The sequence below is a fragment of the Agelaius phoeniceus genome, chromosome 5, assembly GCF_051311805.1.
Source record: "Agelaius phoeniceus isolate bAgePho1 chromosome 5, bAgePho1.hap1, whole genome shotgun sequence".
Classification (NCBI taxonomy): domain Eukaryota; kingdom Metazoa; phylum Chordata; class Aves; order Passeriformes; family Icteridae; genus Agelaius; species Agelaius phoeniceus.
Genome location: NC_135269.1, coordinates 58,035,591 through 58,062,428, shown reverse-complemented (window position 1 = coordinate 58,062,428; position 26,838 = coordinate 58,035,591). Strand labels below are relative to the sequence as shown.

The window sequence follows — 26,838 nt, the reverse complement described above, 5'->3', positions numbered from 1 at the left end:
TTGTGCATATAATATTCAAGACCATGCTTTCATGAGGCTGCTCCTGTCTGCAGAGATCAGTGAGAGGCAGCCCTGGGGCTCCTTCCCGCCCACGGCCACCATCCCGCTGCTCCCACGGCTGCTCCCGGCCACCACCCGGCTCTGCACCCACAGCAGCTCTCATCTGCAGATCAAACAAGGTTCCCCTCCCAGAGCTCCATAGCTGGCTCTACCTTCCAGTTCCCCCTTTCAGGAGGTTTTTTTCCCCGTGCAGGAGAAAAGCATCCCTGACTGGATTTCTGCTGACCAGCCCTGGGGTGAGGGAGAGCAATCCCGGTGTCCATCTGGCCCCCCGCTCCCTGCATCTACCTGGGCCCCTCCTGGGTCCATTAAGACAAAACCTGTGATTTTATGCCACAAGAGAGGTGGAGATTCCAGCATGTGGTGAACATCTTTAACACACAAACGCCCAAGAGAAGAGGGGGAACAGTGTCAAATCAAAACCCTGTTCAAGAGACAGCAAGGCAGTGCCTTTCCTCACTGCACTGCACAAACCTGGCTTCAGGGAAGTAGTTACCACACTTAAACTAAAACACTGAATAATTGCAGGCTGCTTAGCCCAGCATTGCTTATTGTGCAAAGTCCTCCGTAGAGGTTTCCACACAAATGAGTGATTTGAGCAATTTTGGTCATTTTTAATGACAGGGACAGCAGAAAGGGAAGGCCAGGTGCAAGCACACAGGTTTAGCCTCAGCAGCAATGTGGCTGTCCTCGCCCAGAGCCCCTGGGCAGTCGGGTGTCAGGCACACACAGACTTCATCCCCTGCCTGTGGCTGACAGGCGCTTCATGGGCTTCTCCAGTGGCTCCAAGGAGCAGCAAACCAAAGGGAGGTAATGATTTAACAGCCATGACAGCCCATTTCCCAACCCTGGGCATTCTCATACAAAGCACTGCAGGAACCTGACTCTCATGAGTCACCCTGTTTAGTTTGACTCCTCTCTCTGCTCCTCAAGGAACACAAGCCAGCACAGGCCAAATCCTACCCAGTTGATACTGGCTCACGAAATCAATTGCTGGAAGCTGCTGCTCAGATTGCAGGGCCCTCGTGTGCAGCCAAAAGCAGTGAAGGAACACGTGTGGATACATCCTGCATACACCACTTGCCTCCATCCATTTTTTATGCCACTCTCTCGTGAGTTTTCTAAACTCATGGACTTCCAGACCTATGCATGGTTTGGAGGAAACAAAGCAGGGGAGAAAAAGAGAACAAGTGTGGACAAAACTCAAGGTAGCCTGAAATCCCAGCAGCCTCCCCAGAGCCACCTCTCTCCAACTGGTGGGGCTGCACCCATCTTTGCAAAGATAGAGGCTTTTTTTTTTTTCTTTTTTGGAAATGTAACCAGAGTTACCAGAACAATCCTCTGAAGCCAGCAAACTTTCCTAAAGTGTGAGAGAGGCCAGAGAACAGCCCTTTCTATTCCCCCTCTTTGTTTGGATCATGAATTTGCAATCCAAATCCCTGCCACACCAGAGCAGGCAATGAGCCTAGCTGCTGTAAAAAGCATTTCAGAGAGTTCATGAGGCTGTGTGCCAAGGAGCTGCTGCGAGACAAGGTGAACTGAGTTAGGAAAAAACCCCTGTATGTATGTAATACCATTAAGATAGCAAATAAAAAACCTGTCCTGCAGTGCAAAGGAATGTGATAGTTACTGAGTGCTCCCCTATAGCTACAGAGCCCTTGAAATATTAACAGGGTTATCAGCATCCACTTATCAGTTACAGTAGTGCCTAGATAATTCAAAGGACTGAGCCAGAGCTCATTAATATGTACACTTTCTCAATGCCAAACTCTTATTATCAGAGATTTTGTTCCCTTTTTTAACTGAAATTTGTTAATATTTTAAATTAACAAACTTAGAAAGGCAGCAATCTACAGGGAAAATATATTCAGTTTTTATTTTTGCATCCATTCATTACTATTTTTTCATGCATTCTGTGTGTTCTCAAGACAGGTATTTTTAGCCATGTTAATTGAGTTTTGATGTTAGTACAATGCAGCTGCATTTTGTATCATAATATCTCTGGTAGGTTCAAGCTGTAGAATTTCTGGGTGGCAGAAATTCACACAGATGAAAGCTGTGTGTACCCACAGAAGAAAGTGGTGAGTGCTGACACTCTTGCCTACATGGATTAGGTGCTGAGTATTGCACACAGAGCACTGGAACAAATCCTTCACTTGATATGAGTCCATGTGGTCACACAGGCCTGAGGGAGGGACAGTACAACATTTTCATAACTTAAAAGGACTTTCTAGAAACTTTTGACCTTTCAGAGGGACACAGTGCAAGCATGGGCAGAATTATATATCTCCTTCAAGAAAAAGCAGCAGAGAAACAACCAAGCCAAGGGCAGAGCCTAAATCCACCTAATTAATGCCTCCTCTTTAAAACCATCCCTATGTCTGTCCAACCATGTGCTGAACTGCTCCAGCATAAGGCAACAGAAATCCTACTAAAAAAAAAAAAAACCCAAGAAAAATTAGTTTTGCTTTGGTTGCAAATGCAAAGCAGCCCTAAGCTAAAGGAAGAGCTGACTACCACAGCTCCTCTCCACCTCCACAGTGGAACTCATTTCAAACTGCACTGAACTGGTTCTTCACACCAACCCAACTAAGAATTTTTTGGTCTGTTCTTCATTGCTAGTTTGGCTTTTTGTCAACACTCATCCTCCCTTGCATTATCTTCTACTCATTCAATGAACTCAGCTGTTTCCTCATGCTAAGTCAGAAGCTTGTTTTGTTGGGGTTGTTATTGGCAGATTGGCTTTTTGGAAACTTGGTGCATGGAAATAGCCCAGCACAAGGTCATACAGGGGATGGGAAGCAAAGGGCTGTAACAGCAGAAGCAAGATTGGTTCATCTTTGCTGCCACTTGCATCCTGTGACATTTGTGAATAACTTCCAGCCCCATTCATGGATCTGAACCACGTTATCTTGTGGATTTTATACCTTATTTTGATACCAAGCTTAGGAGGAGATAGCAATGCTGTTACCAACACACAGCAAATTACACAAGCTCAGGCAGTCCAAAGAGCTAATTGCTCTCACTATTTATTAATATGTATGTTTTATTTCTGCAGCAAAAAGAGAACAGGAAATAATTTTTCCACCAGCAAGTTCAATTTTCTGTTTAAGGAAGGTTCTCAAGGAAATGTGTTGTATATACATAATATCACTTAAAACTGTGAAACTTATCAATTTATCAAGCTTTATCTTAAACTCAGCTACACTTCTTTGGATCCTTTCACAGAGGAGTTATTCCAGAAATTTTCTTCCCTGAAGGCTTCAAACTGCCTTCTAACATCCCACCTAAATTTATTACATTCACTTACACATTTTTTTTTCCTTTAAACTGCCCTGCTCCTTTACTTCAGGGGTGTAGGCAGCAGTCATGGTTTTCTTTGGTTTTTATTTTGCAATAAGAAGGATGCAATCTTCCACCATAAATGATACCTCCAGTAAAACAAATTGTCTCTGCTCCCCAATTTTACAATATATATTAACTTTTACAATATATATTAACTTTACAATATATATTAACTCTTCTTGACTCTCCCACTGCATCAGGAGATGGAGCCAGGGCTCAAGAGGGAAAATGCATCCCAGCACAGACCACCAGCTAATTGCCTGCTGGCTGCCACAAGTGGGATGCAGGAAGGGATGTCACAGGTCACAAAACTAGTCAGAGCCTTGGTTTTGATAATCATGGTAGAATAAAAGGGAAAAGCATGGCAAAAAGAAAAAAAAGTACTGGAAATGCAAATACATGGCTGTGAAACCGTCAGACTGAGCTCTCTGTTGAGTGCAGGGACAGATTCAGTGACCCTCAGGGAATCTTACCTGCTGAACGAGCCAAGAATATGCCTTGCTGGGTATTAGGCAATGTCATGTAACATGACTACAGCAGTAAACACAAAGGCTCTACAGTGCAAAGAACAACACTGGGAATTTCACAACTGCTGAAATCTCAACCTGATTTCTCTAAAATTCCGTTTCATCACAGGAAAAAAATTTAATTAGGGTTTTCTTATCATTAGTCACTTATATAAGTTCATTGAAATACCTGAAAATGCACAATATCCAAATTTTATGCAGCACTAAGCCATCCTGTATGACCTAGTATGGGATGCTGGAGTGTGAGTAAAGTCGTTTGCCCCATGGGATGCTTTCCAGTCTGAGAAAGCTTTCAAACTGGCCATCAGAGTTGTCACTTTACTTTCCCCTTAGGCCTTGAAAAGAGCAATGGAATCTTTTAACAGCTACAGACTGATCAAAGAAACAGAGCAAAAACTCAGGGAGTCACTGACACAACCTCAGAGCAGGAGAAATTCTCCTGGAGGACTTGCCCCAGGGGAAAAAAAAGGGATGGATACTTAACTGCCAGAAGTGGTGTGAAGAATTTTATCTGATCATTTCAGCATCTCAGCTTCAGCCCAGTCTGATGCAGGTTGGCTGAGATAAAGGAGTGAATCATTCATCCCAGCTTAAGAAATCCCCACCACTTGGCAAAGGACACATTTTAAAAGCAGATCGTACAAAAGTTCGTAAAATTCAGTCATACACAACAAGCATGTTCACTGCACAGAACACAGAAGATGTCCTTGTCTATCAGTTCTCACCTGAGTTTATTGCCATTAGTCAGTCATGTCCATCAATGCTGTTAGTAGTAAATAGGAATTTCTTAGTTTAAAGCTTCTTAAAGCTGAATAAAGTCCCAGACAGTGTTATTAGCTGAGCCATAGGGTAGCTGAGGCACAAAGGCACAGGTCAATAAAGGCAACTGCACCTTTTCACAAGGGATAGCAAAAAAATACAGTCAACAACAACACCCAGACTGGGCCACACGGGTGCTGCTCCCACAGACTGCAAAGACAACAAGCACTGACACTCAATGTGCAGCATGCCCTGCAGCCTGGAGCTGGACACAGATAGAGCTGGGACTGCTTGTGCTGGAGACCTCTGTGGGGCTGTCAGCAGCACCTTATGCTGTAACTCCCTGGGCTCTGCACAGGGACAGGGGCAGAGGATTGTGTCTGCAAAACCTCTGGAAGCTGCAGCCTGCAGCCATCACTGCTGAAGGCTCAACCCCAGAGCTGCCAGGGACAGGGGCAAGGGCTGCATGGGCAATGCACTGGCTCACCAGGAACATCTCCAGGAGCATCCCAGGAAGGGATGGACCCTGCCCCTCACCCTGCACCAACACACCCTCCTGAGCGACAGCACAGTGGTCAGAAGAGGTGCAGAGTGGATGAGAAATCTGTCCTGCCTCCCAAATGCAAGAGGGAAGGCAGTGACTAATGGAGGCTGTCACACCAAGCAAGCCCTGTGCCTGGTGGGCAGCTGCCAGCCAGCTCCCAGGGCCTGCCACACACACCATGGGCCCAGGACATCCCAGCACTGCTGTTATCTCACAGGGCAGTCACTCACTCGATGCCTGCTGGTTATGCCCATTATTTACAGCAGGTATTACAAAAGCAGCCCAGCAAGGTCTCTGCTGTGCTTGGCCCTGTACAAACTTGCAGCAAGCAAGCTCCAGAGATGCAGCACCTTGCTGCACAACAGGATAGAGCAAACAGATGCAGTGAGTGCAAAGGGAGAAAGGGGAAAAAATATATGGAAGAAGGAAAGAGGAGCAGCAGCATGTATTGTGTAACAAGCTTTCAGCATCTACAAGGTCCCAGAACATACTCAGGGTTCCCACTGCATAACCAGGGCAAACAACCAGTGCCTGCTGTCAGCAGCTTGGTCTACAAACCCAGGTGTCATTCTGCCAAACTCAATGCAGAACAATGTCAGGTAGCTTGGTAAGTAGGACCTAAAAGTTAATCTGTCTTACATATCAATCAAAAAAAACCAGAGAAATTTACCCACATCACTATAACTTGCACCAAGCCCTTTAGCAAACACCCTGCAAAACTAACCAGAAGGCACCAGCAGGTTCATGAGCTTGAGAAACTGAAGCTAAGATGGGATTTAAACTAGCAGGCAATTACCTGCCAGATGGAGAGCTCATCGTGCAGAGCGCACGCCACCAAATTACTCTGTGTCAGTAAGAGGAGGCCAACACCAGAAATGCACCCTGTGAGAAGGGAAACTGAGTCACCAACGGGACAGTTCAGCCCAGTCAGTGCTGCCAAGGGACCTTTAGCACACATGTGGGGCAGCAGTGGCTGCCAGAAGCACCAGAGCACACTGCAGGAAAAGCCACTGTACCCAGGGGACGAGCAGCAACACGTCCATAATTGCCAGAAGTCTATCATCATGGCAAAGTGCAGGGAGAAAGAGGATTAAACAGTAGGCAAGGATGGGTTGGACTCTGAATATTTAGCAGTGTAATTTAAGCCTGAGCCCATGAATTCTTCCATAAGCAATCCTTTAGCCCATCTGGGGGCTGCTCCACATAAAATCAGAATATATTGGTTCTTGTTTATTTTAAGTTCCCAGGTGAGAAGAATTCAGTTCCTGGTTATGACCAGAAGTGACCTAGTCCTGACATGGCCTGAATGGCTTGTGATCCCTGTTTTGTTGTGGCCTAAACAGCATCCAGCAGCTGAGGGTAAAAGCCAGAGTGCCCACAGTGCTGCTGAAGCAGAGGTGCCCATGCACATGAGCCAGAAACCTCCTCTCCTGCAAGAGTGAGTGTGATCCTGTGCCTTATGGTACTCACCAAAGAGAGGGGAAATGTGAGTCCCACAGCAGCTTGTGAACCTTCTTGGGCTCCTCTCTAATGTACAGCACAGTGAGAGCTCTCAGATCAAGGGCTGGAGCCCAGCCCATCTCTGCCCTCGTGAGTGTCCTGATCGCTGTGCTGAGTGAAGTGCCCAAGCTGTAGTGGGATGGTATTTCAAGTATTCCCACTTTATAGGACACTTAACTGCCTAAAACAGAATAGGGCTGCAGGGAACAGGCACCTACAAGTGAAATGCCCTAGCACTTGCTGGTTGGATCCAAGTCCTCTTACTAGACCTTAGGCATGAAAGGTGCCAAATGCCTCTCCCTAGTCCCCACTGAATGGTGTCTGCAGTGTCTAAAACAAGAAATGCACTGGTGTGGGACACCTTTTACATGATTTAAACCAAATGCACACAGCCAAATCAATTTTAAAACTAAAAATCACAGCTTGGATGTTCAAGGGTCTCCTTTAGAAACGGAGCCAGCACGAACACTGCAAGCACACAAATGAGAGACTGAGCTGGTTCCTGGAAAGTTCAAAAGTGCTGTGACAGGAATTCAATGCAATGAGCTCAGTGACTTGCTAACATCAGTTTTGAATAGGATCAAGGAGTCTGATCTGTGGCAAGTGAAAGAAAAGAGCAAACCCAACCAACCCAGCAGATCTTTGTGTCCATGATGAGCGTCCCACTGGCATGGCAGCTACAGAGATCCACCTTGAGTACATTAGCTTCCAAACCTAACAGCCCCTTGGGATCTAACAGCAAAGACAGACTGCTGGGTGCTGGCCATCCCATCTTGGAAACTCAAATCTGATAGCATAGTCCTTGCTTTGCCCCTTTTGGTGGGGTCCAGAACCTTTTGCTTCTTCCTAAAACTGGGCCGAGCCCACAGACTCCACGGCAGGCAGGAGGTGCCACATTGACAGCCGTTGTTAACAAGGGATTTTTCTTTTGCCTCCTTCAAAAAGCACTGAAATATTTTGACCATATGCATAATTTCCAAAAGTGCAGGAGACCTGATGGAATGTAGCATCTATCACGTGTCAGCCAATGGTGTTGAAAACAGATCACTTTCCTTTGTATGTGATAAACATAACATGTCTATGTTTATCATGTGGTCCCCTGAGGATTTATTACAGGTTTGCTGTTCCATTTATTTGCTTTTTTTGTGCTTGGCAAGGGTAAACACTAGAATAAATATGAAGGTGGTTACAGCTTAGCAGACTTAACGACTTGTTGAAACAAAGTCCAACAGTTTTCCTTTCTCTCCAGCAAATCCTACTTTTCTGTTCAAGTGCTTTTTTTCAAGTGCAAAGATCATCTTTCTGAAGTATTTTAAAATTTTCTTTCTTTGTTGAATGCCAAATCCCCATAAAAGCATACTTTCCCCCTTCATTCACTCAAACTGTTGACAATATTTAAAGTATATCCTAACATTATTCACGGCAAAATATTTTCCACTTTGCAAATTACAGCCTCCCCCATCTTTTCTATCTGGTCTGCAAAGCCTGTTACTACAGGTAGTTTGCAGCAACAGAAATAAATACAATCATCACTCCAAAAGAAAACAAACCCTTCCGTTCTGGCCCACACGTTCAGGGTGGGTTCATCCCACTGAACTTCAGCCACCTAACAGCAAGGCACTCAGCCCAAGCCAGTCATGTCTGTTCCCTCTTTAATCAGTGGGGTGAGATGGACATTTCCAGTCAACAGCCCTCCTGCTTATCAACCAGTCATGGCTGCAACCTACATCTGAAGCATTTGAAGAGATACAGAGGATGATCATGGTACCAGATAGAGATCTGACCATAAAAGCCAAGCTGTACCTTTGATAATGCTGTTTTCAATCAAACAAGATCAACATATTGCAATTCATCCTCAAGCAAAGGCAAGAATTTTTTTAAAAGCATTAGGAAAATCTCAACAGATTTCAACATTTTTTATAAAGATTACATTTGGCCCCTTTTGGAAAACTGCATTACTTCTATAAATAGCTCAGTGTTTTTCAACACTGGAAAAAGAGCTCCGTTGGGGGAGGGAAAAATAATACTGTCACTTGTCACAGAAATACAAAGTGGCAAAACTGAATTTAATTAGGTCTCAGATGTTCTTTGTTTCAAGTGGACAACCACTGTGAAAAAATCTTTGAAGAACTGAACTCCTTGTCAACTTGTTCTGTACTTTGATTTATGCAATCTTTTGTACAACTAGTCTTGAAAAAGGAGCAGACAACAAAAAAAATCTTTTCCTCAGAAAAGACAGTACTACCATGCTTGTTTCTTGAATGGCAACGTAGACATCAGAGTAGTCAGGACTACTGTATTACCTAAAAACATCATAATTCCCACAGAAACCAGGACAGAAAAACTGTAACATGGAAGATTGCCAAAGACTGTTATTAGACCTGATCTGAGTATCTTCAGCTCTTCTAACCCTCCTACATTTCCTAAATACTTTCCATAGAGATTTTTGGAAATGCAAGTCAGTAGGTCAAAGGAAGCCAAAAGAGACAGTTGCCCAAACCCTGTAGCTTAGGCAATACTGAGGCAAGCAGGTAAGCTGGGTTGTTATCTCAGGTACTCAGACTGGAGAGCTTGTCCTCACCAAGTGACTCTCAAACCCCTGAAGGGTTAAGAAAGAGAGGGAGAAGGGATGAGAGCATAGATCTTGTGTCTTGACATTTGATCCTTCCCTTACTCATCCTCCATGCATGAGCATTACTGATAGAGTTGCCTACACTGCTAAATATTGAAAAGGTGCTTGCACACAGGTTTAAAGAGGTTTCTGTTCCACATTCAGTTGTTTCCTGCTCCAGCTTTCAGAGCAGTCATATTCTCAGGGTCTTCATATCAGTCTCACCTGACCCACAAGGAAATTGAGGGCCCAGTGAAACTGCAAAACTGTGCCCAACAATTGCTGTACCCAACATAACTAGATGGATGTGAGCTCAGCTGTGCTCAGGTGTGCAGCAGCTGCACATCTGGCTGAACTGGAACCACCATCATAGCTGTGGCATGCTCTCACAGGCCCCTGGACCCATGAACTCCCCAGCCAGCCCAAAGACTGCAGACAACTTGTCAGCCACAGGGCGTCTGACAGACCTGCTGCACACTCTGAGGAGGAGGCAGATCATGACTGAGTCACCCCAAACCCTCCATGGAGATGCTGGGAGATACCAGGATGGCAAGATGCTCTGATCAAGATGCTCTGGTCAGACTGGTTGAAAGGTGAGGATGTCTGGGTTCCCATCCAAGTGTCTGCTAAGGGTCTCTCAATCACCCTACAGAAGAGCAGTGAGCACACTACCTACTTCACCTAATGCTACACTTTAAAACCTCACATTCTGTTCCTCAGTCATGGGATGTCTTGAGAAAATTTCTTTAGTTCCAAGACGGGAGTCAGCAATGGATGGGAGTTCCAAGGTATTAGGTACATACACTGAAGGAAAATGGACCATTCAGTGAGCAGATGTAACCTGATAGGCGTTATCAGCAGCCAGACACTTCCTCAGGTAACACCTGGGATGTTGGAGATAATGAAGTATAAAATCCCACTGCTCCACATCACCTACTTTCCCCACCACTGCCTCTGCTGCAGGTTTACTATCATGCTAACATGGAAACTTAGAAAACTGTTCCTGTATTCTAAACAAAGGGTTCTTTTGCCATTACCTGGACAACAATTCAATGTTTACTCTGTATTTGGCAGTTTGCAGCAGGCTCCACAATCCCAGCCTAAAACAATTCTGAAATGCCTGGCCAGAAAAACAGAACAAGAGAGGATTCTTCTGAACTCAGGGGTGCAGGTCAGAAGGAAGAATACTTCAGCGATGTCTGAGATGGAAAAAAAATCACAAGAGAATACACCAAGGAAACCAATTCTTTAATATATCCTGAGGGTTAAAAAGCAATCAAAAAGATAAACCAATTACTAATCCAATTTTTAAAAATGTTATTACAACTACCTCTTAATTTGCAAACAATGTGAAAATGAGAGGAAAAATGTTTTCAAGGTAATCCCACCACCATACTTCTCTACATTTAATTTCTTTCCCATGAGACTTGTTGTCAAGTAAAGCCTATTAGATCTTTCTCACCATCCTATCTCCATTCTCATTCTTCTAATACTTTCTCCTTGTTACCTTAGCTTCTCTCTTTCCCAGAAATTGACAAGAAAAGTATCAACATTTTATTTATTGGGAGACAGAAGATACCTTTTATCTCATAAAAAGTTACTTTGTCAGTCAGACTTCCACTAAATAATTTCCCCTCATTGCCATAGATGTTTTCCTGTCTTTTGAAACAAAAATACACCGCTCCTAAGAAACCCAGGCATGAAGGGGAAGGAAGCCTGTAGGGAAGCAACAAGGCAACCACAGCTTTTCATCAGCTGGAACACCTCATGCAGCTGAAAAGGGAAAGTCACATTCCAGCAGGCTGGAAGGACACACACCTACAATGCACCTTGCTGTGGCATGAATTAGCATATGGAACCTATATGGAGGCAATAAAGGATTCAGGTAGCCACAGCAGATCCAGGAGCTACCCTAGCTTTAATTGATGGTCATTGCTCTTGATTTGCTGTTTTAGGAAAATAAATGTAAATGTTCAAAGTCACCACTACTAGCTATTATCAATCATCCTTCACTTCAGTTCCACCAAACACACCACACAAGGACTGGAGATGCAATCCTGCAGCTTGTGGTTCCATGCCATCTTTCCAAATGGGTCCCTCATCACTGCCTCCCACACCTCAGCAGCCTTTGCCCTGCTGCCTCCTCCCCTTGCTCTACAGTAGGATGCACGGGGAAGTGCAGCAAGCCAAGGTGCCTGGGATGCCAGCATGTAAAAGCCCTGCAGCCACAGAACAGGCCCCAACACATCTCCTGCTCCAAGGGGAGGACTCTCCTCCCATCCATTTCCATCATCTCCTACCTGTCTAACCCACAGGGATCCCTACACCAGCTGCCTGTGGCAATGTTTCCCTGGAAGGGGGGCCCTGGAGAGCAGTGAGGGTGCTAAGTGCCCCTTGCTGTCCCTGGAAGCATGTCCTTGGTGGCAGCCAGAAGCAGCTGCCCTGCAGGTCTGCCCCCAGAGCTCAGAAGGCCCCAGCTGCCCAAAGGTGGGGGCATGAGGCTGGGCTGTGTCCTGCTGCTGCTCTGCACATCCTGAGAGGTCACACCCTGCTCACCCTCCGTGCCCACAGGTGTTCCTGTACATACAAAGATACCTTTTTGCTAGAATTTCCTTTTTCCTTTTAATCCCAAATCTTGCCACACACCAGTAACACCCCAATACTTTGTACTCAGGCACAGCTGTGGCCTCACCTTTCTGAGAAGGGCTGCACCAAATTATTGCAGCATCTGTATCTGTATGGAGAAGGCACAGACCTGGAGATTCAGGATCATTAACAATAATGACTTTAAAATTACAATAATAATAAAGATTCTTTATGAACCTCTGAGTGAAAATTCCCAAAGCTGATTGTGACACAAACAAGCTCTATGTTAATTTCTATTTGCTGATGGTCAATAACCTCACTGAATGCCACTGGATATTTAAAGCTAAAGAAAGAAATGTAAAAGACAATACTTGAGCTTGCACAGTCCTCAGAAATGCCTGAGTGTCTATCCCTCACCGCCTGAGGTGCAACACCTTCTCAGAATTGTATATTGTCTGTTGCATAATGATATTTTACATTTATGTGGACCACTCGAAAGCTGTAGCATCCAGCCAGTTTGGGTTTTGTCTGCACTGCTGATTTAGGCTGGGTTCCCAGAGGAGTTTGCACACACATCTATTGTATCCCACCGAGCTGTCGCTGATGATAAGTGGGACTACTTGTGGCAACACAGCCAAGCAGGTGCCAGCAGTGTTTGCAATGTGATACCCAGGCAAACTTGTGTAACGTTTGTGAAAAGCTGATGCTCATACCAGCCTTCCCCCTCCCGCTGCCCCAGCAAGAACTACAATATAATGTTTAACAAACGTGACTTCAACAATGTTTAACCCATTTTGGACCAAATAAATCCCATTTTAACATTATGATGAACATCACTGTGGACAAAAAAAAAAAAAAAATCATATTTAACCATCCTGTCAATTAGTAAAACTAAGAAATCACAGACTGATAGATTCTTGACCACCTGTTTCAGAAGGTCAGGGTAAAATCCTGCCCCTCCTGGAAAGCAGGGGCAGGATTTCAGCAGTCCAGATTTTACCCCAGTTGTTAAAACAATGTGCAGACATGGGAATATAAAGCTCAAGCTCTGCCTTTCTGTAGGAAGCCCTTGAAGGTACACTAGAAAAAGGAGAATGTGCCTTGTTCAGGGACCCCTGGAGCACGTCTGGAACAGTTGCATGCAAAAGGGGTCCGGTTTGTTCACTCAGACAGCTCTGCAAAACAGGCACAGGCAGAGGGACACCCAGAGAGATTCACTTCAAAAGAGACAGACTTCAAAAGCTCCTTCCAGTCCAAAGCAAAATGCTAATATCCACACCACCCACACTCGTCCCTCCTCGGCCTGGGCTGGCTCCTGCCTGGCTGGGGGCACAGCCCACAGGTACCCCACGGGCACCCCAGCAAGGGCAGAGCCTGCCCCAGCTGCTCACCAGCCCACAGAGCCTCTGACAATGATGACATGAAACTTCTGACAGCTTTATGAAGCCTGTTAGCTCCATTTGCTTGCTCTTCATGATTCTTACATTTTGTTTATAAGGAGTAAGCAAAAATTACCATGCTTATTTGAATAATCCCCAAGTGAAATGAAAGAGCGCTGCGTTTAGCCACGTATCAGTGTCTCAAAGTAACTCCGTGAGTAGCAGGGCTCCTGGCTAGCACTGCACACACTCACATGCCTCTGCTGCACAACACATTGCTAGACAGAAATAAGATTTTTATAGCACCACTGTTATTTCCGACTCGTATAGAGATCAAATCCCCCAAGTCCATAAGGAGTTCCAGTCCTTCCCTGACCCAGAGCAGCTGCGAGTAGCGGAGGATTTTGTGTTTGGCTGGGTTGGGAGGTTAATGGCTACTCCATAGACACGTTTTTTCCAGTTAACTGGCAGGTCATTTTAGCAGATGATTTGCAGGTGTTACGCAACACTTAGAGATAACCCCGGGGAGTACTCCTGTCTGAGCTTCTTCTCTGTCTCTTTTCTTTTTTGAACTTCATCAGATAAATCAGAGAAACCAGGCAGGTGAGACTTTCATGGACTAATCACACGACGAACTGCCCTTCTAATTTCCACACAGCCAACCTTTCCAAATAAATGTCAAATGTAGTTCAGTGCTCCTTAAAATTATTTTAAAATCCTAGCCATAAAAAGCTTAAGCATTTCAAGTATCTCAAGACAAGCAGCAGACAGTCCATTCTGATGAACATCACAGCACAGTTTCAAAGTTCACACCTTCACAAAACATGAAAAGGATGCTGAAATAATCAATCTCCTGCATAAAAAAAAAACAGGTCTTCACTCCTGCCTGAGACTTCACCCACTTAAACCGTGTAAATCATTATACTGAGAAAGGAATCACCCATGTCAGCTATTTTTCTGCACTGAACACACTCTTCACCTAGCCTAACAACTCTTCCAAGCTTTGTGCTCCAAGATGAGTGCTTATCTTCTGCTACCAGATAAAGAGCTACTGGTTCAAACAGACAGTGACCATGCAATCATCTGCACCTTAATCCAAATGTTTTTCTTTAAGGTCACAAGCCTACTGTCTGTTTTTCCTGCTAGTCCTCTCAGGACATGGAAACAGCATTTATCTTACCACATAAGCTGCACCCTAGCATTTTGGAAGAACCAGGAGTGGCTTTTCAGGGGATACACTGCAGCAAAATCAGTCAGCTCAGTTAATGTCACTTTCATTTTTCAGAAGAATAAAGAACCTCAAGCCTGCAAACACAAGGGAGAGCGTGGCTCACTTTTTTGAGGCCTTGCTGCACACTGTGGTCACTTTTACAGCAAAACAATTGCTGCTGGGATTATGCCACAGATTGATTATTATTTTTCTAATCATCTCCCCAAGTGTGATTTTACATACCTAGTACTTCGAGCCTTTTTTTTTTAAACACAAATCATAGTTTTAGTCTGCAGAGAAGGGCAGCAAGAAAAGTATCAGGTTAAACCTTTGAAAGTCAACAGAAGTATGGGATCAGGTCCACAGTAAACTTTATAGAGTGGCACCTGAAGAGGAAATTACTCATTGCACGATTGATGTCACAATTAGAGGCATAAAAAGTAATTCCATGATAAACAGGCAACTGAGCAGAAAAAGAATAATATCCTAAGAGTGTGTTTGTGCTCAAATAAAAGCACATATTGGACAATATGGAACAGTCTTCACACACACACAGAGACACAAGTTCTCCAATGAAGTTAATGCACAGCATCCCTCCCTCTCCCTGTCTCTCCCTCCCCTGATTTGAGGGCTGCATTTGGCCAGTATCTGCCCCTAGTGCCACTAAAGCAGCTCCAGTGCCATTAGCCATGTCACACAGCTCTCACAGAGCCATAGCTCATTGCTTTCAGAGCTGCCATTTCCCACAGGAGTGCAGGTCAGCAGTGCAAACACAGCAGAACACCCACCTGGGCCACACCAGCTCTGGGCTGAGGTCTAAGGAGCTACCCGACAAACCTCTGGGTACACAGAAAGGAGTAAAGATGTTTTGTTGCTGAAAAGGCAGAGATACCAAATCTCAACTTCTTTTTTACAGAAAAATAAAGAGAGAAGGGAGACAGCATTACAGATACCTGTGCATTCCCTGCATCTTTGCAAGTTACATCATTTACTACCTTTGCAAGTTACATCATTTACTACCTTTATGGAACCACATCAGAAAAGCCCCAGCCTCAGTAGCAGCCTCAGTACCACCTCAGCTGAGGGAGTATGCTCCCTTCCATGCACACTCATATTTATTTATCCTTCTGAGCCACGTTTACTAAATAACTTCAAAGCACCACTTCAATCCACAGCACATAGACACGATAGATGTTTGTGGTTCCTCTCCAAAAATTTCACAGATCAATTTCTGCTTCAGGAAACCAAGAGCTACATCTGAACTGCAAGTGTGTTATTTCTGCCTGTGCCTCCATACTGGTCTGACAAACAAAATCGTGCACTCAAATGCTTGCTTACCTGAGACTGACACTTTCATAAGGGCTTCCAGGGGTCTGTTGTTGTCCAGATCACGACTGAGTTTGAGCTCCCCAGTGACAGAGTCCAAAAGGAGCAAGTTTAACTCATTGCCTTGGACGAAAGTGTAGGCCAGGCTATCAGACACATCGGGATCATGAGCTGGGATCTTGCCAATCACGCCCAAGGGAAAGCTGTTGGACTTGTTGGTCACGTAGTTGTTGAAGAGGATCTGGAAGTCCTGCAGCACGGGGGGATTATCGTTCTGGTCCAGGAGGCGGATGTGCACGGTTGCTCGGCTCACGAGAGGGGCTGAAGTGGCCTGCACCACAATAACATACTCTGTCCGGCTCTCATAATCCAGGTCCATTAGGGCTGTGAGGTCTCCGTTGAGCAAGTCTAGTTGGAAGACCTCAGGGATGTTCCCCTCTACAATCTGGTACATGATCTGCGCATTGGTCCCCTCGTCGGGATCAGCTGCACTGATGCGTGCCACAATAGAGCCCACAGGGCTGTTCTCCTCCACAAAGATATCAAATTCATCCTTCTCAAAGACAGGGGGGTTGTCATTAATGTCCAGCACGGTCACCTGGATGTCCACAGAGGCTTTCAGAGGCGGGCTGCCCCTGTCCACAGCAAAAGCCCGCAGGCTGTAGACAGCCACGTTCTCGCGGTCCAGCTTGCGCAGCGTGCGTATCACTCCAGAAGTGGGTTCAATGTAGAAGTCCCCATCTCCATCATCACCCCCTTGGAATGTGTAGAGGAGACGGCCATTGAGGCCTGAGTCACGGTCAGTGGCAGACAGCTGCAGGACACTGGTGGAGAGCGGCACATCCTCAAAAACCGAGCCCTGGTAGCGGTCGCGCAGGAAGCGGGGCGCGTTGTCGTTAGCATCCAGGATGAGAATCTCAACGTACGTCGTGTCCGACTTCTGGGGGATACCATTGTCGTGGGCTGTAATGGCCAATGTGTACGAGGCCTGGTCCTCATAGTCCAGCTCCATCAGGGTGGTGATGGTGCCTGTATCGGGGTCAATGCGGAACTGGGGGATGTTATCATCCAAAATATAAGTGATTCTTGCGTTCTCCCCTGTGTCCTCATCAGTGGCACTGATGGTGACAATAGAAGTGCCAATGGGCTTGTCCTCACTGACGCTCACTGTGTAGTGGGAGCTCTGGAAAACTGGACGGTGTGTGTTGGCATCTGTGACATTGATGAAGACCTGGACGGTGTCAAAGCGAGTGCCATCAGAGGCAGTGACTGTGAGCACATACTGCCTTTCTTGCTTGTAATCCAGGGGCAAGGCCAGCGTGATCAGCCCTCCTCCACTCTGACTGGTGATGGCAAAACGGTTCCTGGTGTTGCCACTGGTAATCTGGTAAGTCACAACACTGTTAACATCCCTGTCCACTGCTGTCAGGGTCAGGACACTGCTGCCCACAGCTGCATCCTCGTTCAGTCTGAGGTGATACACCTTCTCTGTGAAGGTGGGGTTGTTGTCGTTCACGTCCAGGACAGTGATGGACACGCTGGCTGAGGAGGTCATGACCGGCACGCCGTGGTCCCTGGCCTCCACCCCAAAGTGATAGTTTTCCACAGTCTCTCGGTCCAGCTCTGCAGCCACAGTGATCCACCCCGTGCTGTTGTTGATTTGAAAAGGGAACCCAGAGTCACCTGCTACAGGGGCACCTCCAGTGGACGGTGCCATCTCTATGAGTTTGTACTCCAGGCGGGCATTCTCTCCAGAGTCAGCATCCACAGCCTGGATGTGCAGCACTGAGTAGCCCAGAGGAACATTCTCCAGCACCGTGGCCTGGAAGGGAGTGCTCACAAAGATGGGGGCATTGTCATTCACGTCCACAACCTGCACTGACACCATACCACTGGAGTTGATCAAAGGAGGTCTGCCCCCATCCTGGGCTTTGATCCGGAGCGTGTACTCCCGAATAGTCTCGTAATCCAGAGGGTTGATGAGGTCGATGGCGCCAGAGAAAGAGTGAATGTAGAACTGGCCTTTCAAGTTGCCACTCACGATGCTGTAGTGCACTTGGGCATTGCTGCCCCGGTCCCGATCTGTGGCCTGTACCTGCAATATCTGGCTGTTCACTGGAGCATCCTCTGGCACCTGGACCAGGTAGCGCTTCTCACTGAACTGAGGGTAGTTGTCATTCTCATCCTCCACGGTGATGTGCACCATAGCTGTGGCACTGCGTGGGCCCGGATCCTTGCCCTGGTCGTTGGCTTCCACCACCAGGTGGTACTCAGAGACCTCCTCACGGTCCACGGAAGCCCGGGTCCTCACAACCCCGGAACGCGGGTCAATCTCAAAGACTCCGTCACCAGCTCCCGGCTCCAGCAGGCGGTACAGCATATTGGCATTGGCTGGGGCATCACCATCAGTGGCACGGATAGTCAGCACCTCATAACCCACCTCCAGGTTCTCCCGGATGCTCTCCCGGTACTCGGGCTGCTCAAACACTGGCTCGTGGTCGTTGGTGTCACTCACAGTCACTGTCAGATAGGTGGTGGCCGAACGGCGGCGAGGGGAACCGTGGTCGGAGGCGGTAACCTTCAGCACGTGGGTGTCCTTCGTCTCCCGGTCAAGGCTGCGGGCAGTGACCACACTGCCCGTCTCGGCGTCGATGGTGAAGTAGTCGTTGGAGCGCTCGTCAAAGAGCGCCTCCATGGAGTACGCCAGCCGGCCGGCTTCCCCATCGTCAGGGTCCTGGGCCCGCAGCACGATGACCGCCGTGCCGGCCGGTTCGTTCTCGGGGATGGAGACCTGGTAGCTGGGCAGCTGGAACTGCGGGGGGCTGTTGAGGCTCCGCGCCCGCCGCGCTGCCCGCCGCCCGCCGCCCTCCGTGCCCGGCAGCGGGTTGCAGCCGGCGGCGGCTCCGCGGGGCTCGGCGCCCGCCCGGTGCCGGGCTCGCCGCGGGCAGGGGCCGCCGCCGCCGCGGGGCCCGCGGGGCTCGGCGGGCGGAGCGCGGCGCGGCGCGGTCCCCGCAGCCCTCAGGCGCCCGGCGGGCGGCAGCGCCGGCGGCTCGGCGGCAGCGGCAGCGGCGGGGCGGCCCGCGGCCCCCGCGGGCAGGTGGAGGAGCGGGGCGGCGCGGGGCGGCCGCGGGTCCCGGCCGCCTGCCGACGCCAGGGCGCAGAGCAGCGCGGCCCAGGACACGCAGGCGGCGGCGGACAGCAGCCGCGGCATCTCCGGAGCTCAGCGGGCAGCGGGGCCGGGCAGCGGGCTGCTGCACAATCCATCCACCCGCCGGGCTGCCCGCCCGCCCGCATCCATCAGCCGCCGGCCCGCGCCCCCCACCGCCCTCGCCTCCCGGGCACCGCCGGCCTCAAGCCCCGCGCCCCGTCCCGGTCCGCGGGCAGCAGGCTGGAGAGCTCCAACTTTTCCACCTTAAACTTTGAAGTGAGTTCAAAATGGCTCCTCTCCTCCTCCTCCCGCCGCCGCTCCCCAGAGGGCGATTAGCATAAACCTGCTGCTTCTCTCCTTCGCCAAAAAGAAGAAAAGAAAATCAAATACCGAGGTCCCCCCCGCGGCGGGGCCGGCCCACGGGCGGCACGGTCCCGCGTGGCTGCGCGACACGGCAGAGCCGCCGCGCCTCGTCCGTCCCGTCCCGTCCTGTCCCGTCCCGTCCCGTCCCGCTCCAGCCTCCCGGCCCGGCTCGGCTCGGCTCCGCTGAGCAGCGCAGGCTGCGCGGAGCGCGGCGGGCGCTGCCCGGGGCGGGGTTTCCTGCCGGCCCCGCCCGGCCCCTCCCGGGCGGCGGCGGCGGGGGCCGGGCCGATTCAGCCCCGCGGGGCTCCCGCTCCGCCGCCCGGCGCCCCTCGGCGGCCGGGGATGCTGCCCGCCCCGGCGGGGCCGTGCGCGCTCGGGCAGGGCCCGCTGCGGCTGCTCCGCTGCCCCGCGTGGACGCAGCTCCGCGGGAGGCGACTCTCGGCCGCTTCCCCACGCAGCAGCCACCTGTCGTCTCAGATCCGTCGTCCAGGACAAAGTTAAACAGAAATTCATTTAAATTCGGTTTATTAAATTCTCGCTATGGAGAGGGGGAAAATAAAGTGAAACTACTTTCCAGGGCAAGATGAGCATCATGTGGGGGCCCAAGGGGGGCTGCCAGTATCCCGGCGCAAGATCTGCTGCCGTGCTCGCGCCTTGCTCTGAAACACACAGAGCAGCCGGCGGGATCTGGAGCCTTGAGTGAAAGATTTCTTTGGGGCAGTCGCAAATGATGATAAACAGGACGCAAACTTCTGTGGGAAGAAGCAAAGCTCATGAAAATGTTGCCCTGCTGATTATAATGTCAATTCTACGAATTTATGCTGATTACTGTGCGTCGCGCTACTTTTCCCTTAGCGACGCGGCCGCCTGAGCGACGCGCCCGAGCTGCGGCCGCATCCCCGCGGCTGCAGTGGCCCCTGGTGGGTGCGGCGGGAAGGGCGCGGGACGGGCGCGGGAATGCGGGAATGCGGGAGAGCCGCCCGCAGCGCCCGCCCTGCCCGCCGCCAGCGGCAAGGACCGAGGCCGATCTACAGAGATCCCGCGAACAGGAGCTTCACCCAGGATGAGGACACGGGGTGGTGAACAACGAGCAGCCCAAGGTTGCCGACTGGGATTTCGCAAAAGTTTGTTACTGGTAGGAGCTGGGAGGCAACTTACTTTCAGAGCGATCTGTCACGGTCGGTTCAGGCTCTTCAGCACTTATATGAAGACTGTGAATAAAACAGATTCTTTCAGTGGCTTTCATTCCCTGAAATGCGTTATTACAAGGGAAGAAAAGAAAAGAAAAGAAAAGAAAAGAAAAGAAAAGAAAAGAAAAGAAAAGAAAAGAAAAGAAAAGAAAAGAAAAGAAAAGAAAAGAAAAGAAAAGAAAAGAGAAAAGAAGGAAAAGAAAGAAGGAAGGAAGGAAGGAAGGAAGGAAGGAAGGAAGGAAGGAAGGAAGGAAGGAAGGAAGGAAGGAAGGAAGGAAGGAAGGAAGGAGAAAAAAACCACTTGGATAATTGTCAGTATGTCTGTCAGGAGGAAAAAAGCTTTTTAAAGTGTTTTTTTTGGAAGATGTTTTGCTGATTCAGATTTACTCAATCTGAGATTTTTAAAAAATGGAATTTAGAAGCTTACTTGGCTTTGCATGTCTTCTGATTAAAATGATTGCTCATGAAAAGAAAGTAAAAAAAAATAAATTTAACCTTCATTCGTTTATGGAGTTTGAGTGAATGCTCCAAAAACAAAGCAACTCACTTGGTAGCTGGGTTAATCAATATCAACTTGGGATTTGCATAAGGAAACTTCAATTTAAGTTCCTTCCTTCTACATTTGCTTGCTGCTACGCTCAGTGCCTACAATTTGAAAAATAACCTCTTGTTATAAAATAATATCTTTTCTTGCTCTTCAAAAAATACATATTTCAAGACAAAATAGATTTGTAAGAAAAGATAGTTTAAACTTTTTTCTTTTCTTTTTATTGCAATAAGAGGTAACTGTGAGTTGGGAAGATACTGTAATATCTTCTATATCGACCAATTTTGTGTATGATTACACAAAATCCTCCATCTTTTCCCTATTTGTATGACCTGCCCTCTATTTCCAGTCAATTTCTTGTTGATATGTTTCACTCTTTTGTGATTAAATGTATTATCCTTGTTGTTCCTTGCATGCAATACACCGTTTGTCATATTATTTCGCCAATAAAATAGATTTCAAATCCAAAATGATGAATGCAATTGTCACGACTGACTCACTGCTCTAGCAAAAAGAATGGTTTAACACTCTGGCAACTCAAATGGCTTTTGAGTGGTGAAATGACTCATGCCTGCTCCCAGGGTGCTCCGGATGGAAACAGGGGTCGCTGTTAGACCAGAGGTGGATCTGTCCCTGCTGCTGCCTCTGTGGGTCCAGAAGAGCCAGGGAAGGCAGCAGTGAAACGTTTGGTAAGGGCAACTCAAGGTGGGGAGCAAAAACAGAATTACACGTCTCTCTTGTTTTAGCTGGCAGGTTCTTAGTGAAGGCTGATCCTCCAAAGAAAACCAGGTACTTTCTTTGTGTCTGATTTTGCAGATTTTCTCATATGAGCTGTCCTTTTCCTATAGAAGAAATCACACTGACATCACCATGATGAGCAACGTTCATAAAAAATGCAAGTGGGAGAGGTTTTCCTTGACCCTTTGTTTCCCTAGTACCAATTGATGACATATTCATTTCACAGCTAAAAAAAAAGCTCTGTTTCAACTTGTCTAGGAGTGAAATATTTCAAGTTTCTTTCCAAAGTGAATTAAAAAAAAACCAGAGAAATAATTAAAAAAAAAAAGGATTAAATTGTTACCCAACTTCATTCAGTGCTTAGCTTAAAAAAATAGTAGTTAAACTGTAAGGGATTTTCTTAAAACGTGAAGTTTACAAGACCAGGGGAGAGATCAAGAATCATTCCTTAATTGGGACTGTAGCCCAGAGGAAGGCTCGTGCTGAGTGGGCTTGCCTGCATCTAGATCCAATAGTATTTTTAAGGTTGGGAATAAAGTGATTCAGTGTAAATCCATCCCTGTGGAAGAGGTGGTTCTATAGAAGGAGATGGAGCTTTTCTTATCTTAGCCCACCAGTAGTTTGAGGAAAGACTGAAAAATTCACATTCAGTAATGTTGTGTTAAAATAGTTCATTTGTTTCTTTTTTTTTTTTTTTTTTAAGAACAAGAGTGGTGAAAAGTTTTTTTGGCATCAGATTTGTGAAGTATATTGCAAAAAAGTGATATGCAGTGTGTACCCCTGCAAAGCAGGGGGTTTGTCTTCTAAACTCTTGCTTGGGGGAAGAAGAAAATTTATCCTCAAATTTAGGTATCCATGCAACGCAACCTATATCTTGTATGAGATCTCTATATACATAGTGTTAACATAAATTGATATATGTATCACATCTTCATAACTGCATTTATTCATTTCACAAATGCACCAATGATCTATTCCTGCTAAAGTAACACTTTGAGAAAATAATCTAAGAAACCACAATAGGCAGTAATAAAACAGCCTTTAACCACAATTTATTCCACAACCTTACAATTTTCCAGCAACTTGAAAGAAACTGGATGTTTTGTGCCACACATTACAAGTGAATAATGGATTTTGGAGGGGAATGTTATTTATTACCCATTATTTCAAATAAACTAGCAGCATATTAGGCATGAAAAAAACCAAAACAACCCAAACCCAAATAACAAATAGCTCACTGGTTTTCAGACTACCTGTGCTGGCTGTTGTTACATCTTACCCTCACAGCTGGGTGTCTTCATTGTCTGGGACTGCACATCAGCAGAGAGCAATCTTCTGTGATCTCAGACAAAGCATAATAAAGATGAAAGGGGAGAAAAGAGGCATTCCCCAGTTTTGAAGGTTCCCTGTGCCTGTGGCAGGAGGCAGGGGGGAGCCCAGGTCTATCCCTGGCTGAGTCACCCCCAGCTCTCTGGGACAGGGCACCACAGAGGGATCTCTGTCTGCTCACAGCTCCTCCAGGAGACCTCATCCTGCCACAGTGTGCAAACTAGTCTGGGGACAGGAGCTGACAGGATCATCGTAGTGAGTTTAAGTTGGATAAACCCAGGATTTTGGACTATTTCTCCAATCACTACAAAAAGAAAGCATGAGATATTTCTCTGTGAGCAGGTATTTGGACTTGCAGTTCCCATGCGAATCTGTTCCATGTCCAGCCCAAGAATGGTCAAATGAGCAAAAGCAATTTATGTTTCCACATTGAATCTGAGTTCATTTTAGGAATAGAAGAACTAGTTCAAGCTCCATATGGTGAAATTTGATCCTTCCCCTATTGCAGGAACCACACAGGTTTGGAAGTATTCCAGAAAATACTTTTATTGCTAACATTCATTCTTCTTAAAGCCAAGAATGGATTTCAAAATGCTGGGATCCTTATTGCAGGAATTATGTTTAAGGCTTCTTGGCTGTATGTAGCTATTTTTTCCAGAAAGGGTAGAAACAATTTTGAGTTCTCTTGGTGTTTGTTGTAGCCAATCACACTGTTGCCTCTTTTAAAATCCTCAGTGGATACAGCAGCGATTCGGTGTTGGAACTTGTTTATTTCTTTAGACTTCATACCATCCATTTATAATTTACCCTAAGGAGCTCAGCCCCACCCTACTCAAACACTGCCTGTGAGTTTCCTCACTCTAAATTGGTTTGGGTATTTCTCCCTCCCCACTTTAGCTAAAGGCTCCACAAGTTACAACATGCAAAGTGACAAATAAACCAATAGAAAAGCAAATTTCATGTTCAAAAATTGCACAGTGGCCAAGAACAAATAAAAGCTGAATGAGGCTTGATTGTTACTTATGAAGGAACTGATATGGAGATTAATGCAACAGAAACGTAGCTCTACATAATAACAAGCTCTGTACCACATACTGTAACAAACTAATAAATAAAATGTGAGACTAATCATCCAGTTCAAGTAAACAAACAGAGGGGAAAGCCCAAGTCTGCACATTGATGTGTTTTTCTGTACTTTGCACATCTCACCTGTACATTAACTGAGGTACAGAGTGAAAAACAAACCCTTGGAAATTACCTTTTATTGTTGGTTTTGCAGGATTTGCCCTTTCCTTCTCACAGGGTCTCACCTTATGATGTACAAACAGATTTAAAAATCATCTCTTGTGGCTTTGCCCAAGAGTTTGCTGAAAGTTTGCTATCAGCTCATCAAAATAAAGGTGCAGTAGGACAGATTTGCTGGGTTTGCCAGCTCCTGTTGCTTAATCAGGGGATTGGGGACTAATTAATAAGAACAGAGTACAAAAGGGAAACACTATCTTGGTAGGCATTCTAGCTTCACTGAGTGATGGGTTTGGGACTAAAGTCTAACAACACATTACAAACACCCTGCTGTGGTCACCAGGGAGCAGTTCCTGGTGTGCTACAAGAACCACCATCAGCAGCTACTCCTCAGTACCTACATGTGGATGTTTGCAATATGATTTTAGAACCCAGGCTGCTCCAATTTCTCCCCTAGGATTTCCTTCAGCTCTCTCTAATATTTAGCCACCCATATCATATTGAAATACTGTTTTCTAGGGTCCATTTTTCTGTTGGAGTGAACTAACATTTTCTGAACTTTTTATGGTTTACACAGAGACAGGATTAGGCTTTTTCCTCCAATCTCTGTTACTTTGTCTTTATCAGCATCAAGCATCATCTGCCATTATATTGCCTACTTGCTCAGCACCAAGAGATTCTTCTCCAGAAGCTGGTTAGATCTGATGCCATTGGATTAAACAGTACTGGCTGTTTTTGTAACATCTACACAGCCAGCCACCTTCCTGCTCAGCTCCTTCCTGGCAGGAGGACCCTGTAGCCTGTTTTTCATGAGCTTGCCATGGGCTCGTTGGACACAGCAACATTTGCAGAAGGAAAGCATGGAGGAGATTTCTTTCAACAACTTATCAAGGAGTATTCAAAGAGCTTCTGGTGGATGGGCATGAAGGTGGAGTGAAAGCAAGGACACTGTGACTTTGGTCTAACCTGTTCATTTTCTAGAAGTTCAGGTACATTCAAAGACAAGGGATTTCAGCCTCTTAGGGGAGGAAACACTCAGCTCTAATGAAACACTTGCAGGCAGGGAATTAGTTGCCCTGTTGGAAAAATAAAAGTATTAACTGAAATTCCTTATGTAGGAATATGAAGTCAGCATAACAGGTTGCTCAGATAATGATGGGGTTTACAGTTTGTGGCTGTTTCAGCAAGAGAAGGTGAAGTCAGCATTTAGCACATCTCCAAATCACCATAGGATTTACATGTGAGATATTATGACTATTGTTATGTCCCCCCTCTTTCTTAGTTTTATTTCATACCTAGAAATCAATGGAAAGAGAGAGCCTTGGTTTCTAGTCCTGGCCTGGAAGCACACTCTGCCCCATAACCTCTTTTCATCTTTTCCTAGGAGACCCAAGAATAGTAATTTTTTCTCATAGATGCATTTTGTAACATATTTCTGAGCATTCATTGGCATCCCTGAGGCTTGGCAACTCTGAATGTGGAGAAATAGGAAGTGTTTGAAGAACCACTTTTAAAGGCCTCACTAGCACTGTGCTGGGCCTCAGTTCAGGCTCTCTCTGGCTCTGGGGTGGGTACACAGAGGCACCATGTCCATCTGCAGGCATCCAGAGGGATCAGGGTTGTGTACATTGCACTGCTCTGGGCTCCCAGGCTGAGCTTTGCCTGTGCCTGCTCCCCTCCTTGGGCAGCCCATGGCAGGCTGGGCTTTGCACAGCCCTTGGGACTATGCCCTGTGAGAAATTTGGACAGAGCTACCCTGTGTGTGCTGGGAAAGGTAAAAGGGCTGCTCTCTGGGAGCAAGCCATGCCATTCCTGTGGCCTCTGTGATGAAAAATGGCCCCTGCCCTGATTTACTTCCCAGTTCAAACAAGCTGAAAGACAGATTTCACTCCAAATGTATGAAACACATTGCATTTTCAAAATCTAGTGTCTTAGCTGTCCTATTTCTGCTGCTCTGCTTGCTCCTGAGCACCACGGTTCATTGTCCTGCCTCTCCAGCAGCTTTCACCAGGCTCACCCCTTATTAACAGACTGTGTCTCTGGCTGCTGGATTTCTTCAGAGATCACTCAGTGTTGTTTCATAAAGGAGAGGAAGAGCATTTGCACTCTTAATGAATTTAGTTGTCATCACTTGTCAGCTTTGTGTTCTGAGGTCTCTCTTAGGTAGTGTAATTATCATTATATTTATATATAGGTAATTATAATCTGGGAAGCAGTCCAAATTCTGCTTTTTAAGTAAAATTGGTGAAGCTTATTTGCAGTGACTGGAACCCCTCAGCACACAGCAGCCTCACTGGCAGCACCACAGTGGCTGTGGGAGGATACAAGAGACCCCCTTTCCTGCTTGGTTACAGCCAGGAGTCATTTCCTGCTCTATTGGCACACCCCAAAACAGCCTTATCTTCAGGTATTCTAGCCTGAACACTGTAGTCAG

The 26,838-nt window shown here is 46.8% G+C and overlaps 1 protein-coding gene across 7 annotated transcripts in view; it reads right to left on the bottom strand.

Moving 5' to 3' along the window:
- The window catches only part of CELSR1 (cadherin EGF LAG seven-pass G-type receptor 1), a 166,046-nt gene extending 146,469 nt beyond the window's left edge, over nt 1–19,577 (bottom strand). For 6 of the 7 annotated variants that reach the window (XM_077179083.1, XM_077179084.1, XM_077179087.1 and 3 more), the window contains exon 1: nt 15,860–18,689. In XM_077179083.1, the coding sequence (XP_077035198.1) occupies nt 15,860–18,542 (2,683 nt within the window). In that variant the 5' untranslated portion in view covers nt 18,543–18,689. Of the gene's footprint in view, nt 1–15,859 lie in introns of all 7 variants that reach the window. The other variant, XM_054631425.2, reaches the window with a different exon arrangement.
- Nucleotides 19,578–26,838: the final 7,261 nt, after the last annotated feature.